This window comes from Castor canadensis, chromosome 11 (assembly GCF_047511655.1).
Source record: "Castor canadensis chromosome 11, mCasCan1.hap1v2, whole genome shotgun sequence".
NCBI lineage: Eukaryota > Metazoa > Chordata > Mammalia > Rodentia > Castoridae > Castor > Castor canadensis.
In genome coordinates this window covers 20,258,398-20,276,953 of record NC_133396.1, presented here as the reverse complement: position 1 = coordinate 20,276,953, position 18,556 = coordinate 20,258,398, and the positions used below count along the sequence as shown (strand labels likewise).

At 51.7% G+C, this 18,556-nt stretch overlaps 1 protein-coding gene across 5 annotated transcripts; it reads left to right on the top strand.

Annotated features, from left to right (window-relative positions):
• Nucleotides 1-8,673: 8,673 nt before the first annotated feature.
• Nucleotides 8,674-17,158, top strand: Hap1 (huntingtin associated protein 1). 5 transcript variants are annotated; one of them, XM_074045721.1, is made up of 12 exons: nucleotides 8,674-9,171; nucleotides 10,122-10,198; nucleotides 10,514-10,630; nucleotides 10,713-10,894; nucleotides 11,113-11,212; nucleotides 11,303-11,369; nucleotides 12,639-12,769; nucleotides 13,147-13,221; nucleotides 13,539-13,694; nucleotides 13,841-13,932; nucleotides 14,207-14,245; nucleotides 14,712-15,275. In XM_074045721.1, the coding sequence occupies exons 1-12, from the start codon at nucleotides 8,718-8,720 to the stop codon at nucleotides 15,139-15,141; spliced, it is 1,920 nt and encodes a 639-aa protein (XP_073901822.1). In that variant the 5' UTR covers nucleotides 8,674-8,717; the 3' UTR covers nucleotides 15,142-15,275. The 5 variants fall into 5 exon arrangements, with proteins under 5 accessions (XP_073901822.1, XP_073901827.1, XP_073901825.1 ...); XM_074045726.1 differs by lacking the exon at nucleotides 14,207-14,245 and adding an exon at nucleotides 15,438-17,158 and having other exon boundaries at nucleotides 8,675-9,171; nucleotides 14,712-15,076; XM_074045724.1 differs by lacking the exon at nucleotides 13,539-13,694 and having other exon boundaries at nucleotides 8,675-9,171.
• Nucleotides 17,159-18,556: the final 1,398 nt, after the last annotated feature.

Sequence of the window (18,556 nt, the reverse complement as noted above, 5' to 3'; positions counted from 1 at the left end):
ACTTCTCTGGTCCTCGAGTTTTTCATCTATGACATAGAGACAGGACTGACTGTGTTACCCCGGCTGACTTTGAACTCATGAGTTTAAAGTCCTCCTGCCTTGCCTCCCCAGAATCTGGGACTACAGATGTACACCACCATGTGTGGTTAAAATAGTAACCTGTTTTTCTTTCCAATGATCCCAAAATAACATAACACACAAAGAATGGTGTCTAGTTGGTGCTCAGCAAATGTGTGTTTCTCCCTCTGTCCCTGTTCTCCAACCGGATGAAGTGTCCCTGGAAGGGCTCTGAGCCCAGGCATGGGCCCAAGCATCAGAGGGAGCTGTTAACTTGGCACAGAGGTGAGGCAGTGTGAGGACTCTGGGTGTTCTCTCTGAGCTTGGAGGAAGCTTAGAGAAGTAGAAGGTGGGAGACTGACCTCCCAGAATGCCGCCCTTCTCTTTTGCCTGCCTGGCAGGCTCCATGGCTGCTTGCTTTGCCCTTCCTCACAGTGAGTATTTTGGTCTTCCCATCCTGGCTGCTGCTCCTCTCTCCCAGAGCTTCTCAGTTCAGGGACTGCCATCTGGCTGGACACAGCTCTGTACCAGGCAGACCTAGGCTTCAGCTCTGGTCCCTGGAAAGCAAGATGGGGTTGGGCTGTAGGTGAGAAGTGGGGGGTGGGGGCATGTGTGACTGTGCCAGGGTCTCTGAGGGTCTGTGGCTCCCGCCTTTGGTTCTTCCCAGGCTCCTGGTGGGATTCACCTGGGTGAGGTCACCTGAACGGGGACTGTGGAGCAGTGATTTGGGAGTCCAGCGCCATAGGCTCTTACCCTGGTAAATCAGTCCTCTCTGGGCCTTTTGGAGATTACTGCCAGGGCAATTACCACCCCTTAACTCCACACACCCACACCCACAGACTCCATCCATGTGTTCATTCAACAGGTATTTATTGGGTGCCTAATTAGAGTCCAAAGAATACAAAAGTGAACAAAACAGACACTGCCCTCATCATTAGTGAAACAGATCATCTTGAAATAACACACTGCCCTGTGAGTAGTGAGAGGTGAAGAAGATGCCAGGAGAAGTAGAACAGGAGAGTCTGGGTGGGGAGCACTGAGGCCTTCCTGGAGGAGTGAGACAGTAGGGTGAGAGCAGGATGGGTCTTGGGGGAGGTGGTGGTCCCCAAGGACCAGAGTTCCAGGTGGGTAAGTGTAGGGGTTCCCAGTAGAGGATCACTCTGGTCACCCCCTGCACCTAAGCCCTACTCCCTACCTCTTGCCTTGGTACTTGACTCTCTGTGCTTTCCTGGCTTCATGCCCTTCCTTGCCTTTGCCAGTAGGGAGCTCTAAGACCCAGGTGGCTGCAAACAGAGCCATCCATCCCTGCTTAGAATATCCCGTGTCACCAAGTAGCGAGAAATACAGGTGTGGTCACCAGTGCCAGGCCCATAGTTCTTTCTTCATCCCTTCCCCCCCAACCCCCAATGCTTTTTTTTTTTTTTTTTTTTTTGTGGTACTGGGGTTTGAACTCAGGGTCTCACACTTGCTAGGCAGGTACTCTATCATTTAAGCCACTCTCAGTGCCTTAGGAGTTTGGCGGGGATCTTGGAGGAGGGATAAAGCAAAGTGGGTACTGAGAAATGGGGACCCATTCTCTGTGGATGGTGTGAGGAAGGGGTTGTGTGGGTGCTGGAGTTGAAGTGGGAATTATGGCGCCATTGCCTGGCTCTAGTGGGGAACCAGAGTCAGGAGAGGGAGGAGAGGAGCATGGGAAGGAGGCTTCTCCCAGGGCCTCCCACACCCCCAGTCTAGGGCATCCCCTTGGCAATGCAGAAAATAATTCTGGTGGCTTGCTGCTCTCAGATCCCTTGATCTGCCCAGGGGCTCTCTCTATGGAGTAGAGCCTTGGGTGATTTTCTTTTTTTCCAGGGTTGTACCATGGAGGAGGCCTGAGTAGGGTGTGTACTGCCCAAGGCTGGACATCAGATGAACTGTGCCCTACATTTATGGGGTAATAATTAAGTGGTGTGCCTGGATTTACAGCTGGCAAATTGCCTGTTCTCTCCTGTCCTGGGAAATGCTGGGAAGGAGGGCTGGAGGCCTAGGGTCTTTGCTCTTTTAACTGCAGAGAAGTAGGAAGCAAGGGAAGGGTTAGCAGATAGGACTCAGAAGTCTGGAGGCCTGGATCAGAGACGCCTCTGGGTTCTCCGGCCTCGTGGGGTCCTGGAAGCAGACATCAATCAGCTGGGCCACAATGCTGACTTGGGGAGGTCTGAACCCAGATTTCTCCATCTGCCTCTGGTGAGGAAAGAGGAACTGGGTGCATGGTGGGCTGATACTGCCCTCTCGTGGCTTTCTCTGGAGTTGCAGGATGCCAGCATCCTGACCTTAGAGGCGTGGGTCAAGTAGGAAGGAGCCTGCAGAGTTCCCTAACTTCGTCTTCTCCCACTTAACTTCTTTATCCAGATTTCCCAGAGGTCTCAAGGCTACTTCTTCATGGGCCAGCAAATGTCTAATCAACATAAATTTAAAGAGTTCCTACTGTGTGCCCTATTCTATGTTTGGTGTTGGGCTGCAGAGGTATATCTGAAGCATAAGGCTGTCCAGGAAGCTGTAGCTGCTGGGAGTGCCTTCCAGTAGAGCCTGTGAGTCCTGAAACCTCCCTAGGGCTGGGCTGGTGCCAATCCAGTCACTTCTTGGTGTTCTTCAACTTCGCTGTCCACAGCAAATCTTGGAGACCCATCTCCTTCAAGCTTTTTGCACACACATGTATATACACCCACACCAAAAACAAAACATAACAAAGAACATGGAAAATATGCACATGGCCTGGCATGGTGGTACACGTCTGTCTGTAATCTCAACCCTCAGGAAGCTGAGGCAGGAGGATCACAAGTTCAAGGCCAGCCTGGGCTACAGAGCAAGGCCCTGTCTCAAAATAAAAACAAAACAAAAAAAAAAGGCGGGGCAGGGGACTAAAGATGTAGCTCAGTGGTAGAGAACTTGCCTAGTATGTGTGAAGTCCTAGGTTCCTTCTCCAGCACTGCAAAAAAGAAGAAAAAAGAAACACACATTGAGCACTGAGAAGAACGGATTTGGTCATGAGGGTGCCTCCATTGCCAGAATCATAGTTGGATTTTTTTGGGGGGGAGGTGGGACTAGGGTTTGAATTCAGGGCTTTGTACTTGCAAAGCGGGTGCTCTAGCCCTTGAGCCACACCTTTAGTCCATTTTGCTCTGGTTATTTTGGAGATGGGGACTCACAAACTATTTCCCTGGGTTGGCCTCGAACCTCGATCTTCCAATCTCAGCCTTCCAAGTAGCTAGGATTACAGGCATGAGCCATCGGCATCCAGCTCTAGAATCATACTTGGGATAAGGGTTCTCTTTTCTGCATCAGTTTTCTCTTCCCTGCTGGAACACATCCATCAGTACATAGACAGGTCACCGCTCCCATCTTTTCTTTTGTGGTACTGGGATTTGAACTCAGGACCTATACCTTGAGCCACTCCACCAGCCTTTTTTTTTGTGATGGGTTTTTTGAGATAGGATCTCTTGAAGTATTTTACCCACCTGGCTTTGAACTTCGATCTTCCTGATCTCTGCCTCCTGAGTAGCTAGGATTACAACGGTGTGAGCCAACAGCACCCAACAGCTACCATCTTTAAGCCCCTCACTAGCTGGGCGACGGTGGCTCACTTCTGTAATCCTAGCTACTCAGGAGGCAGAGATCAGAAGGATCTCTGTTTGAAGCCAGCCTGGGCAAATAGTTCGCTGTTGGGAGCTGAAAGTTATATTGCATGTTTGAGTTTGGCACAGCCCCAAACCACAGAAGGGACCAAGTAGAGTTATGTCCAGTATTTGCTTGATTGGCACAGCCTCAGCTGCAGAAGTGGACAAGATGCAGTACAGCTGTTTTTCCTAAGATGTTTACATTCAGAGAGAAGCTGTCACAGGTTTCTCCTGTTCCCAAGGATTACAATGTCACGCCCCCTCCCCTGAGAAATGCCTCTTTACCTCGTGTTGCCACTGTATATAATAAACGCACTGGAGGTGGAGGGGTGCTAGTGTGTCCATCTGAGCACACAGCCTACCTGGCTCCTGCTTTATGCGTGTTTTGTCTTCTGTCTGTTGTCCTTTCTGCATCTCCTGCCACCCTCAGATTTCTAGGACAAGCTTGTGCAGGACACGAGAGTTCGTGAGACCCTATCTTGGCTCAAGGTGAAGGCCCTGAGTTCAAGCCCCAGTACCACCAAACAAACAAAAACCCCTCACTAGTGCCCACATCTGCTTTAAGCTCCCAATCCCTTTTTTGTTTCTTTGTTGTAAAGTTCTTCAAAGGAGTTTTCATTATTTCCTCACTTCTCGGTCTCTCTTGCCTCCACTGCTTCAGCAGGACAGCTCTTGCCGAGGTTTTCCATGACCTCCATCTTCCAAGTTGATTCTTTGTCCTCAGTCTGCTTGATCTGACAACACCATCCTTCAACCCAGGTAGCCTCTCTCTCCTTCATCCATATCCCTTCCTTTCTTCTAGGAACCAACTCTTTTGATTTCTCTTTACTTCACTGCCCCATTCTTCTCAACCCACCTTGGTACATTGTCCTTCTTTACCTGACCTCTATTACTGGGCTCTCTTGCCCATCTTTCCTCAGGGATCTCACCCAGCCTCACAGCTTTAAATTATAATCATAGACCAACTTTTATTCATTTTATTTTTACTTTTTGGTGGTAAAGGGGTTTGAACTCAGGGTCTCATGCTTGCTAGGCAGGTACTTTACCATTTAAGCCACTCTGTGAGCCCTGTTTAGTGTTGGGTACTTTTATTTCTCTCTCTCTTTTTTTTTTTTTGGTGGTACTTGGCCTTGAACTCTGGGTTCTCACACTTGCTAGGCAGGTGCTAGTGTTGGGTATTTTTGAGGTAGGGCTTCTTGAACTATTTCCCCAGGCTGGCTTCCAACTGAGATCCTCCTAATCTCTGCCTCCTAAATAGCTAGGATTACAGGTGTGAACCACCAGACCTACAGAGCAATTTTTAAAATTTGAATCTCCAGCCCCCACCTCTCCCTAAAGATTACCTAGATTTAGACATCTGGTTGTCTGCCCAACATTTCTACTTGAATACTTCCTGAGCATCTTAAATTTACCTTGTTCAAGACAGAACTCCTGATTCTCTCCACCAAAGCTGGTTTTCCTTTGCATTATTTAGAACATCATTGTGCAAAAGACTCCATTTTTCTTTTGGTTAGTTCCTGAAGCCTTTTCTCAGAAGTGGAGTAACTAGATCACAAGTCAGGAAATGTATTAAATAACACGTTTTTTTAAAAAACACCTTCATGTGAACTAGAAGCTGGTCGTGCACACCTGTAATCCTAGCTACTTGGGAAGCTGAGATTGGGAGGATTGTGGTTTGAGACCAGTCTTGGCAAATAGTTCTTGAGATGCCCATCTCCAAAATAACCAGATCAAAATGGACTGGTAAGGTTCAAGGAGAACAGTGCCTGCTTTGCAAACTTGAAGCCCTGAGTTCAAACTCTAGTCCCACCAAAAAAAGAAAACCCTTCATATTATTTTTCATATTTTAGAATAGTAAAATTTGTGGACTGGAGGTATGGCTCAGTGGTAGAGAATTTGCCTAGCATGCATAAGGCCCTGGCTTTGATTGCCAGCACTCAAATAGGGGGAAAAATAGTAAAACTCAAAATCTACTTTTATAACCCCAACATTTCATTTTTAAAGCCCTAAACCCCAGTATTTGGCGACAGAACTTTTAAGGGGGTCATTAAGGTTAAATGAAGTCATATGGGTGGGGCTCTAATATGATAGAACTGGTGCCCTTCTGACAAGAGGAAGAGACACCCAAATTTTCTCTGTCTCTACCCAAATGCATATAGAAGAAAGGCCATGTGAAGATGTGGCCAGGGGACATTGTCTGCAAGTTGAGGAAGAGGCCTCATCAGAAAACAGTCCTGCTGGCACCTCGATCTCCAATTTCCAGCCTCTAGAACTGTGAAACAATAAATTTCTGTTTTTTAAGCCACCCAGTCTGTGGTATCTTGTTATGGCAGCCTGAGCAGACTAACACACCCACCCTGAGGTCCAACCCTTGGGTAGTTGAAGAGGCTCATGTTTGCTGAGCATTATCTGGAGCCTTTAACTTGGTAAATTAAATATATTAAATTATTGATCTCATTTTATAGACATGGAAGCTGAAGCTATACCTACGGTAAGAGGCAGAGGCAGGATTCAAATCCAGGTGTGTGGCTCCTTATCTGTGCCATTTCCATGACAACACATTGGTGCTACATATCAGAAAAGGGGTTCCTAAAGATGAAAATGATCCACAAGAGAAAAAAAAAAAAGCCCTGAAAATTGGTCATTACCAAAATTAAAAGCATTTGCCAGGTATACTATAATCTTAGTACTCCAAAGGCTAAGGCAGGAGGATTTTGAGTTCCAGGCCAGCCTGGGCTACACAGATCTGTCTCAAAACTAAACGAAACAGAAGACTGTTCACAGTAGTTTGATTCATAGTAGTCCTAATATGAAGACAATCCAGGTATTTATCAAAGGCTACATGTGCATGTAACACAGATGTAGAATGGGATAGCACTCATCAGTACTATTGATACTATCCATACATACAAAACATGCATCCAGGCTCACGCCTGTAATCCTACCTACTCAGGAGGCAGAGATCAGGAGGACCTAGGGTCTGAATGGAAGGAGAGAAGGAGAAGAAGGGGTGAGGGCAGGTGGACAGGAAGAGGTTCAAGTTCAACAAGGGTACCATTTCTTTATTTCCACTAACGTAGGGGTTGAATTTGGAGGCAATATTTCAGTGACAATCTAATTAGACAGAACAGACTGGGGGCAGCTGAATCTCTGAGGGGATGATGGAAGTGTGAAGGATGTGTGGGCAAGGAGGTAAATTGCCACCAGAATTCAGTCAGCAACCAGGAGTGAGAAATACTGGATCCTGGGGAGGGAGGGGAATCTGAGTGGGCTGTGTAGACTGACATCCCAGGTGTGGGCTGAAATGCAAAATACTACGCAATTGATGTTTTCCTCCACCCTCTCTGAGTAGGTACTTCCGTGTTTTTCTCAGCCATAGCTCTTTGTATTCTTCAGAGAATTTACTGAGATCTGTAATTATCTTACTTGTTTTCTTGTTTATCTGCCTCCCCTTCTGGAATCTAAATTTCAGGAGAGTAGAAATCTCATTTCTTTCATTCCCTGCTCTAGCCTGAGTTTAGCACAATGCCTGGCATATGATATATGGCAGGCACTCCATAAGTGCTTGTCAATGGTGAAGGAATTAACTCAGAAGGAAACATTCTAAAGCCAGGGCCTTCAAACAGGGGACTCACAACCTTCGTGGGTTGTCTTCCCTGTTCCAGGGTGTATCATGGAATACTGGCCTCAGAGGGACTAGGAGCCTCTGTCCCAGGTGAAAATCTTGGGCAACCTCCCCTTTCTGGGGTTCAGGCTGTGGGGAGAGGGACCCCTGGAATTCCTTAGCTTAGATAGGAGTGTGTGTCAGAGGGATGAACTAGAGATGGATTAATGCACCTGGGGGAGGGGTGGCTGTTTGCACGTGGAATGTGGGTACGATAATAATCTGAGAAAAGAGGATGAAAAACCAGCAGAAGAGCTGAGCAGCAATGGGCGAACATTTGAGAAGTATTGAAAAAGTAAATCCGGCAGGCAGTGGTGACTGACTGAATATTAAGAAGAAATGGAGACTCCAAGAAGGATCCTCAGGTTTGAAAAGAGTCAGTGCGACTGTCATCCCTTTTTAGCCTGTAGGTTTCCCTGGTCCAAAGACGCAGAAATAGTCACCACGCTCCTCTGCCATCCTCTGCCACCTCCCGGTTCATTCAGGATTTAAGGCGACCTTCAGAAATATCCGGTTCTGTGCTGCTCTCGGAGGGACATGGTCCTGGAGTTAAAGGGGGCCAAGTCTGTTCTTGAAGACAGATATCTGAGTAATACAGGTCACCGGATAAGGGATGCTCCGGGCGCGCGGGAAGGGGCGTGAATGTCAGAGGAGTCGTCACAGCCAGACATTTAAATGGGCTCTCCCTAGAACAGGTGTTTGCCAGGATGGCAGGAGGTGGATAAAGCAAATTAAGGATGGAGGTAGAGTACGAGGAAACTCAGTAAGGTGGAAGATGTGCAGTGGCGAGCAAGGGGGTGTGTGCGCGAGGTATGACGCGCCATGCTTGGCAGCTCGTTGAAAGCTGTCCTGGAGTTCGGATTTATCACCCGCTCAACCCAGGAAGACACAATACGTACTGTCCAAACTCACAGGTCTCCCGGGTCAGTATTTACAACGTTGTTTGGTTGGTGCGACACCAGGGAAGGCACTCGGAAGCCCGGGTGGCTGGAGCAGGGGAGCTTCTGTTCCTAGACCGGGATCCGAAAGCCCAGGTACTCAAGTCCTGAGAAGTGGCAGCTTTGGGAAGAACCATTCTCCGGAGACGGAAGGGAGATGAAAAATCCTTCATTATGAGCCCAAGCCCGCAGAATCAGCTGGACACACACTCACATTTCCTGCCTTATCTTTATTTTTTGCCTCTGTTCCATCACCATTAGCTCCAGTGGGGCGCGATTCTGAGTCCCAGGCATCACTAGTTGCTCCTTGACCACCCCCATTCTCACATGTGGTACGGCCCGGTGATGCCAGCTCCTGGCACAGGTTATAAAAGCCGGGCTGCGGCAGCCGAGTGCGGACTCAAGATGCGCCCTAAAGAACCTGGTCAGAGCTGTGCTGCGGACCGGCCGGGGTCCGGCTCCGGGCCCGGGGACTCAGCAGGAGTCACCCCTGCGCCCCCGCCCTCATCCAGTCCTGCCCTAGAGCCCTCGGCAGAGGCCGAGCCCGCCCCCGCGCAGGCACCAGGGACTGGACAGCGAGCGGGATCCCGAGCAACCTCTGGATCCCAGTCCGGAGCTCGCCCGGCCTCCCAGACTGGAGCCAAGACAGGAGCCCAGCGCGCGTCTGGCCGGTCCGTGCTCGACAACTCGGATGCGCCATGGACCCGCTTCGTATTTCAAGGGCCCTTTGGACCCCGGGCCACTGATCTGGGGACTGGAAAGGCGGCGGGCATCTGGAAGACTCCTGCTGCCTATATTGGCCGGCGGCCCGGCGTGTCCGGCCCTGAGCGTGCTGCCTTTATTCGAGAGCTGCAGGAAGGTAAACTGGGTCCTCGGGATTCTGGAGCGGGTGCTACTGGGGCATCTCCGGAGAGGAGCCCCGCCCCCTCAGGCACTCACTCTCACCTCTCCATTTTGTCCCATAAACCACTGCCTGCGGTGCCTGTCTAGTCGCCTCTTCCCCATTTCGTCCTCCCTCTGTGGTCCCCTGATTTTTCTCAGTGCGTCAGGTCCAGGGCCCGCGTTCTTCCCCGCCCCCCTCTTCGCGCCTGTTGCTGCGGCAGATCGCTCACTCTCAGTGCCCCCTCCCCGTCTACCGCAGTGCCAGCAGAGGGGCGGGGGCTGCGGGAAGGCGCTGCCCAAAGTGCTCTGAGCCTGCGCTGGCCCGCTGGGCTCGCTGGAGCCGGAGAGGTGGGTGGGCGGAGAGCGAGGCTTAGGCAACTTGGCTGTTGGGGTCTAGGTCACTCAGGGCCTCAGGCTTTTGTCCCTCCTCTTCCCTCCCACCGTCTTCTGGGCGGGGGTAGATCTCTGGGTTGGGTCTGGAGGCTCCTGTGCCCCCTGCATGGTGCTGGAGGATTCTCTCCATTCTTTCCTAGTTACACGCAACAGGTGCAGGGTGGGTGACTGCGTCTGTTTTTATGACCCACAGGCGCCAATGAGCTGGCCAAGCGGCCCGTTGGGTAAGGGGTGATGAGTCAGTCTTCTCTTAGCTGCCTTCGTTCTTCCAGGGACCCATGGGCCCAGGCGTCCTGAGAGCCCAGCTCCTGAGCCTGGTAGACTGTGATCCCTTTACTACATCTAGAACTGGAGAGTGGGGAAGAGCCCAGTCCAGCACAAGGAAGTGCTAAGTACCTAGCTGTGGGGGATGGCGTTGGGGGTAGGAAGGAGCTCTTAGTCTCCTCACTCCATGGCCCTTGGTGTTGAGGGAAGCAGTGGACTGCGGGTCCACTACGTGGGTTTCCTGACATGGTCTGGATATTCTTCCTACAGCCTTATGTCCTAACCCTCCTCCAGTCAAGAAGATCACCCAAGAAGATGTCAAAGTGATGCTGTATTTACTAGAGGAGGTGTGTACCACCTTCCCCACTAAGGCCAGGCCCCAGTCTTAGGCAGACCCCCCATCTTAATTTTGCTCTTTAAGGGGACCAGGCTGAGGGTCCCTCTTCTGGAAAGCAGGTAGTGCTCAGTGGCCTGGGCTGATTTTGCTCTTTTTCTGGAAGGGGAGCCTGAGTCAGGTCTCACAGTACCTGGAGAACTGGGAGATTGGAGGGTTTCTCCTAGTGGCCTTTCTACTGATCTCTGGGTACTCCCTAGCTACACCCATTTCTGGGAGGGCCCCCAAACTGCGAAAGTATTCCCTATGGGTGCTGGTTTCTCTGCAGAAAGAGAGAGATCTGAATACAGCAGCTCGCATTGGGCAGTCTCTGGTGAAACAGAACAGTGTGCTGATGGAGGAGAACAGCAAACTGGAAGCCATGCTGGGCTCAGCCAGGAAGGAGGTAACTGTGAGGGAGGAGCACCTGCTCCTGTGCCTGTCCACTCCCCAACCCATGGCTCCTCTCTCCTCCCTTCTCCTGTCAGATTTTGCACCTCAGACATCAGGTGAACTTGCGAGATGACCTCCTTCAGCTCTACTCAGACTCTGAGGATGAGGATGAGGATGAAGAGGAGGAAGAAGAGGAAGAGGAGGAGCAGGAAGAGGAGAAGGAACACAGAAGAGAGGAAGATCGGCAGCATGACCATCCCTACAAGGCCCCCAAGCCGTGCGTGTCCTGCCTTTTTGCACCTTGTGTGTGTGGGGTCCCTTCTCTGAGCACTCAGTTTGCTCATTTGTAAATGGAAATACAGGCAGTGTGTCTCCAGTGAGGTCTCTGGCACTTATTGAGACTACCGCCTTTAGCTGGGGTGGAAAAGCCCTGGGTGGGCTGGGAACTGAGAACCTCCCCTCCCTGTGCCCTGACTCCTATTTCTCCCTCCCCAGGACCCCTCAGGAGGAGTCACTGCACCACTGCCCACAGATAGAAGCCCTGCAGCAGAAGCTCAAGCTGCTGGAGGAGGAGAATGACCATCTGAGAGAAGAGGTGAGGACAGGGAGGAGGGCATGCCTGCAGGCGGGGGGGGGGGGGGGGGGTTGGTGACAGCCCTGCCCCTTTCTCTTTCCCTCCCTTCAGGCTTCTCAACTCGACACCTTGGAGGATGAGGAACAGATGCTCATTCTGGAATGTGTGGAGCAGTTTTGTACGTGATGTTGTAACTAAGGGTAGGGAGGAGTGGGAGTCTGGAGACCTGAGATCAGGTCCCAGTTCTGGAACTTCCTAACTGTGTAAGCATCAATGAGTTCCTTGACCTCTCTGAACCTTCATCTTTAGAGTGGGAATTAATAATTCCAGCCCACTGATCTTCTCAGGGTTTATGATATCAAGAGAGGTCACAGCTGAGAAATCGTGTTGTGCAAAGTGTAAAGAGTTGTGCAGAAGTGGTGGTGTTCCTCAAGCCTCTGTGTTATTCAGGATAGGGGGTGAGGGAGCCAGCTGCTGCCAGATACCAGATACCCAGGGCTGTGGTCGTTTATAGTCATGTGGAGAGGTTGTGCCCAGTACCAGCCCAGGCACTGTGTTTATGATGAGTGAGACACAGCATCTGTCTCCAAGGGTCTCAGCCTAGCTACTGAGATGCATACTCAAAGGACAACAGCTGAGCTCATGCTGTCCCCTTACCTCAAGCCTGACCTTACTTCCCCCTGGGTTCCTCAGCTTCCTTAATGGCCCATCTGGTCTCCAGGCTACTGGAGTAGGAGCCAGTCCACAAGTTCTATTGCCTCTACCTCTAGGAATGGCTTAAGTCTTCCCTCTTCCTTATTCCTGCCCTCTGATGGGGGTCTCCTCGCCCCTACTTCTGCCTTTCCAGGCCCTCTGCACACAGCCTATATGAAATAGCTTCCTAGTGACCAAAGGATAACCCCAGCCATTCCCCTGGCTTTTGTAATCTGGGCTTTACCCATTGCCCTGATTGCACCCTCCTACTGTCCAATGATTGCTCCTGGCCTTTTCCTACTTTACTTGGGCTTGCATCTTCCTTCTTTGCCTGGTAGAGACTCACTTGGAATCGGTGGTCTTAGCTAGAGGGTCCTTCTTTCAGGAATCCTTCCCAGACCTTGCAAAGCTGGGTTAGATTGGGTGCTGCAGCTGTGATCCTCCCCTGCCACTTCCACTCTACATGCTTGACATCAGAGCCCATGTTACGCATGACTGTGAGTTCTTTTTCACTGCTGTCTCCTCCCTAGACTGGAGCTCAGTATGAGCTTGGACCAGGTCTTCTTGACCATGTGCCCCAGTCCTCTGCTTAATATCAATAAACATCTCTTGACAACAAGACCTGAGTGAGGAATGTTGAGCTCTTGTGGGACCCCTTGGCCCTCTAGGGGAGCCGAGGAATGGGAAAAAGACAGGCATACAGGCATACCAGGGGGAGGTAGGGCCCAGGGCTGAACCTATGCTCCCTCTGCAGCTGAGGCTAGCCAGCAGATGGCCGAGCTGTCTGAGGTGCTGGTGCTCAGGCTGGAGAATTATGAACGGCAGCAGAAGGAGATCACCCAGCTGCAGGACCAGATTGTGAAGCTGCAGCAGCGCTGCAAGTCGGTGAGCTGGGGTGTGGGGATCCCTCCCCTTTTTGAGGCCCCACTGAGCCCATCCTCCTTCTCCCTGTCCCATCTTATGAAGCTCTGGGCTCCACTAGACCCAAGGATCCTCTCTGTGTAGGTGGCAGAGTTGGTAGAGATAACTAGAGAACCCTCATCCTGCCTGCTCACTGTCCTAAGGAAGGGACCAAGAGCCTCCTAGAGAGGGTATTAGACTCACCCAGGGAACTGAGCCACAAAACTCTCCTACTTTATTGGCCATCATTCCATGTGACTTTCCACTTGGGATTGCCAAAGATGTGTGGGAATACTGCTGGAGCGGGGGATACTGGGAGTGGGGAGGCCGTGGAGGGGTTCACGGGTTTTGCATTCTTCCAGTATGGGGCTGAGACTGAAAAGCTGCAGCAGCAGCTGGCATCGGAGAAGGGAATCCACATGCAGCTCCAGGCAGAGGTGAGAGGCCCAGCTATGTTCCTGTCCTGCCTTTAAGAGCCCCTGTCCTGAGTGAGGGACCGGAAGGCCTTGGTCTGCCTGACTCCTGAGAGGATAAGCAGCTTGCAAGCAGAAACTGTCCCTTTCTGCCTCCTCCCTGTCTGGACTATAGACCAGCATGCACCAATTCAGTGGAGGTTAGAGTGGAGTGGAGTGCAGGGACCTGCCTGGGAACACCCTGCGTGCCACTATTTGGGTCTGGAGCCTGGGCCTCTGGCCTCTTGGCCTGAGGCAAGGGCAGGCAAGAGTGAGGACTGGATGGCCCTGGGTCCCCACAGAGCCTGCGGGCTGGCTCCCAGATTCAGGACCTGTGTGAGAGGTACACAGATTGCAGGGGCATGCTGTGTGAGTGCAAAGAGGGGGTGAAGAGCCTCCATCAGCACCCTCCGGTGCCCACTGACTCCGTCACCCACTACGCATACACCGTGCCTCTGGTAGGACCCTTCCCTGCGGCTTGCCTTTTACCTCTTGTGCCCTGCGTCTCTGCCCTACTGGCTAATTTCTATCCCCAGTCCCTTTCTGTGAGTGTGGGTGGGGGTGTTGGAGAGTCCTCTGGCAGTGTCTCCCCTCTTCACCATAGGGGGCACTTCCAAATTTCCCAGAGACCCTGGCTGAGGAGCTCAGGACATCTCTAAGGAGAATCATGTCAGACCCTGCGTATTTTATGGAAAGGTGTGTTTCTGGGACTCCCAGACCTGGCCTGACCATGCTCACCCTGGCTCACCTGAGTGGGGAGGGGGTGGCTGTCATGCCTGTGCCCTTCTGTGCTTTCCCTGGTATTCGTCCTGCCTCTCTGTGCTGCTTCACTTACTGTCCAGCCCCTTCTGCTCTTAACATGTCTTGGACCATCATTTCTCCTTGGGACTTTGTGGCATGACTGGGCCCCAGGGACTCCGCAATTTCAGCTTCCCTGCTCAGTATGCTGAATGTCCTGCTCTCTGTTAAGGAATTATGGGATGCCTGTGGGGCAGACATCAAACCTGGGGTAAGCTGGCCAGGAGCTCCCCATCACCTCTCCTCACTTTTTAGCAACCAAACACCTGCAGTGGTTTCTGAGACCCTACATCCTTGGGAAGGTTCCTTTCTCTGGGCCCTCTATACTGAGCGTTACCTCAGGAAGTTACTGTCCTTCTTTCCTTCAAATCTTGGCCCCTGGGTGACTGTCTGACTTAAGGCCACTACAAGTGGAGACCAACATCATCCCTTCACCTGATGAAGGATTGAGAGACAAATGGCCTAGGATCTGGGAACGTCTGGGACTCAGTCCCAACTTGGTCCCTTTACTGACTGTGTGTCCTTGAGCAAGGACCTATAGAAGCCCTATACAAAACATTTGTTCCTATGGCAATTAACTGTTTGGTGAAATATTATCCTGGGGGAGTCAAGCTCGGTGCTGGGAGCCCTGGCAGGGTTGGCAGGGTCTAGAAAGATGTTACTGTCTCCCTCCCCAGATACGACCTTCGCTACAGGGAGGATCGAGAGCAGAAGCAGGAGTTCAAGGCTCATAAGGGGTCTATGCCACCAAAAGATTTTGAGCTCGCACCTGAGGAGGACCTGGGGGGTACAGAAGAGGTGGGGCTAACTGAGGAAGGGTTAACTGAAGAGGAAGAGCTGATGTCTGAGGAGACCGAGGCCTGGGAGGAGCTGGAGCCCGAGCTGGATGAGGCCACTCGAATGAATGTGGTGACCTCTGCCTTGGAGGCCAGTGGCCTGGGCCCTTCACATCTGGACATGAAGTATGTCCTCCAGCAACTGGCCAACTGGCAGGATGCCCATTGCAGGCGGCAGCTGAAGCAGAAGATGCTCCAAAAAAAAGGTGAGTGCTCCCATGGGGGCCTCCCTCCAGCCAGCCGGGCCAGCTGCAGATCATCAAACCGATGAGGGTAGGTGAGCCCCACAGAGCGCTCACTTACCCTAGCCTGGCCCCACCCAGTGTACTGATTTGCATGGACTTTGCATATCATTTGCATAGGCTCCTTAGGTCTCCTCAGCAGGAACTGTGGCCCCAATGCTCATTTATGTGGAATTTTCTTCCAAGTCCAGATTTCCACCTACTTTGCCCCTGGGGGCTGGGCTGGGGATCAGGGCCTGGACTATATCCCCAACACTGCATCTCAGCTTCCTGTCTCTGCCCACCTCCTTCCCCTACCCTCCACCCCAACTCCTCTATCCCCAAGGCTCCCCAACCCTGCAGCAGGCCAAAACAAACATGGGGGGTGGGATCATGGAGCGGCAGCCTTGGGTGCTGAACCAGGACTTTCTGAGGTTGGAGGAGAGGGCCAGCTACCCTCCCAGGGCCTGGGAGGAAGAGGGGCCTTCTGGGGCTACCTAGGCCATTGGGATGAAGGCCTCCGCCTGCGAGGGCCACAGCTGGACAAGTCCCCTGGGTGAGTGTGGGTTGGGATGGGGTCTCCTGCAGGGTGGTGGGGTGGGTCAGGGTCTCCTGTCCTTAGTTAGAAAGCCCAGATTTGGGGAGCTGCACCTGTTGAATGCAGGCCTCCTGGGCCCGTCTGTGAGGGTCTCAGTGTGATCAAAGACGATCTAGTGACAGATTGGACCCCTTACATTGTCCCCTTGTGTATTGGTCCCTTTAATCCTCATACCCCTGTTAGTAGGTATGAGTGTACCCAATTTATTAGGTGAAGAAGCTGAGGTTCAGAGAGCTAAAGTGGCTTATCCAAGGTTATATAGATCGGAGCCTGTTCCTGCTGTGAGTAGTGAAGCTGTAAGTTGGCTTCACCACCCTCCCATTTCCCCCTCATCTCCAGTGCTGTCCTGGTGTCCCATGTGGCCTGCTGGGTCAGCCCTGAAGTTTGTTACTTTTTGGTAGCCTCCTTTATATCTGGCCTGCTGCCACTATGATGGCCCTTTGATCACCAGTGGGTAGAATAACACTGGCTTCAGGAAGGCAGCTATGTAAGGTTGTGCTGGTTGTAAACTGAATCACAACTTCTGATCTGGGCAGTGGATGACCTGCATAGCTATCAATGGTGGCTTTCTGTCTCTTTTTGATACAGCTGACCAGATCCTGCCTGCTGCCCAGGCCAGGCCTGTGGTCATCAGGCTCCCAGTTCACATCCACCCCTTTCTCTTCCAGGCTTTGCTGTTTCCCAGCAGCCTGCAGAGGCCCCACAGATAGCTTGAGGCCCCTCCTTCCGCTGCCTGGTCAAGCCCCATCCCCCCCAGACCCTCCTTCCCCCTCCTCCAAAACAGGATGTCACCAGCCCCCGATTTGTCCTGGTGAACCTGGGCTGGAGCCTGAGGGCACAAGTCTGCATCTTCTTGGGAACAGGGTGAAGGAGGCCCGGTCTTCATTCTGCAGCTGGTGCAGAAGCAATGGCTGCTAGGCCTAGATCATGTGGTGACTCTGAAGTTGGAAATAGCCCAGGGGGAGGTCAGCTGGCTAACAGACCCAACTTTGAGATGGGTGCAACTGGGCTGGGCAGAGGCTTAAGTCCCAAGGGTAGGCAGTTGTTGGGAGGACCCTCCTAACAACATGCTCTCTGTTCCTTGGCCCCCAAATTAAAGGTGGTCCCAAGTCCTTGTGGACTTCAGGGGACCATCTATGTGTGGGTGTGCAGGTGGGTGAGGGGTCCCTCTGCCTAGTGGTATGTCTCTGCTCTGCCCCCTGCTCCCCACTGCCTCCTGTGGCCTGTGAGTGTCCCAGCTCCTCACCCAAGGCCCAGTGCTTCCCTCCCACTGTCCCCCCTCAGTGCCCCTTGTTTCCTCATTCTAGATGTTCTTCCCTCCCCCAAATCTTTGCTCATAAACAGCTGGTTTCTGGGGCTCAGGATCCCCTTGGTGCCTGCTGCACCCCCCACTGTGCTTCTCAGTCTTGTTGCTTGTCAGCCTGTATATGTGCTGGTGCAGGAAATAAAGGATCTGTGTGCTACCTGGACAGCTTCCAGCCATCTTTCTCAGGAAGTGTGGTGTGCATGTGTACATCCATGTGTGTGTGTGTGTGTGTGTGTGTGTGTGTGTGTTGTGCACATTTTACAGAGGCAAAGTTGTGGAGAGAAGATGGACTCTGATATTGACATATTAAAGATTGCTATTAAATACAAATGCATATCAACAACCCCTGTGGAGTGGTGGGTCATGTGACAAACATTTGTCAGATGGTGAAACTGAGGCCCAGGAAGGTTCAGTGACCTTCACAAGGACTTAAAAGCTGGTCATAGTGCTGCGGTTGAACCCAAGTCCTTGTGGCCAGCCCATGCTCCAGTAGGCTCCCTTTCCTGATCCTGACTGCCCCAGAGACTCTGTCCCCATGCTCTGGTTCTTTTGCCCTGTCTTTTGGAAAGGCAGTCATCCAGTCTTAGGCTCAGGTCCCCCAGAAACTGACCCATAACAGGGTTTGAGGACAGGTAGCTTATCTGGAGACAATCCCAGGAAGCACTCTTAGTGGGAAGTCAGGAAGTAACAGGAAGGTAAGGAGGGAGGAGTTTTAAGCAACAGAGGCTCAGGGAAACTCTTTTTGGGAGAAAGTATAGCCCTTTACAACTCAGATGTGGTTTGTGGACCAGTGTCACTGCCATCTGGGAATCAGAATTGTAGAGTCTCAGGTCCTGGCCCAGACCTATAGAATTAGCACCTGCACACGATTCCCAGGTAAGTCAAGTGCATGTGAGAGTTTCAGGCACACCAATGCTGAACCCGTCTCAGTTACCACGGAAGGGTGAGGGAACTGGGGTGTGCCTCCTTCCACTTGCCTTCCTCCCTAGCTGATGCTCCCCCTGGGCCGTTAGCTCTGCCATTGGCCTTGCAAGGGCAGAGGAGAAGGCCTGAACAGGGAACACCTGATGCTTTCGCAGGACATGGCCAGCATGTTCTGCAAGGGAGGGCACCGACAGTGTTTGCCACACCACCCTTTGTAGCATCCAGGTGAACTCAGGTTCTGTGTGGCGTTCACTCTGGCCTGATGAGTTAGTGGTTTATTGATGTGAAAAAATACCTGACATAAACAACTTAAGGGAGGGGAGGTGAATTCAAGTATGACATATTGTAAGAACTTTTGTAAATGTCACCATAAACCCCCACCCAGCATAATAATAATAATAATAATAATAATAATAATAATAAAAGGTTTTGACCGGAAGGCAAAAACAAATAAAAAACAACTTAAGGGAAGAAAGACTTATTTTGGCTCATGGTTCCAGGGTGTTGGGCTGTGGTTGGCTGGCTCCATTGGTGTGGGCCTGAGGTGAGGTGGAACATGTTGGGGGCAAGCAGCTCACCTCATGACAGACAGGAAGCAGAGAGAGGAAGAGACAGGGGTATCCTGGAAAATACTGCC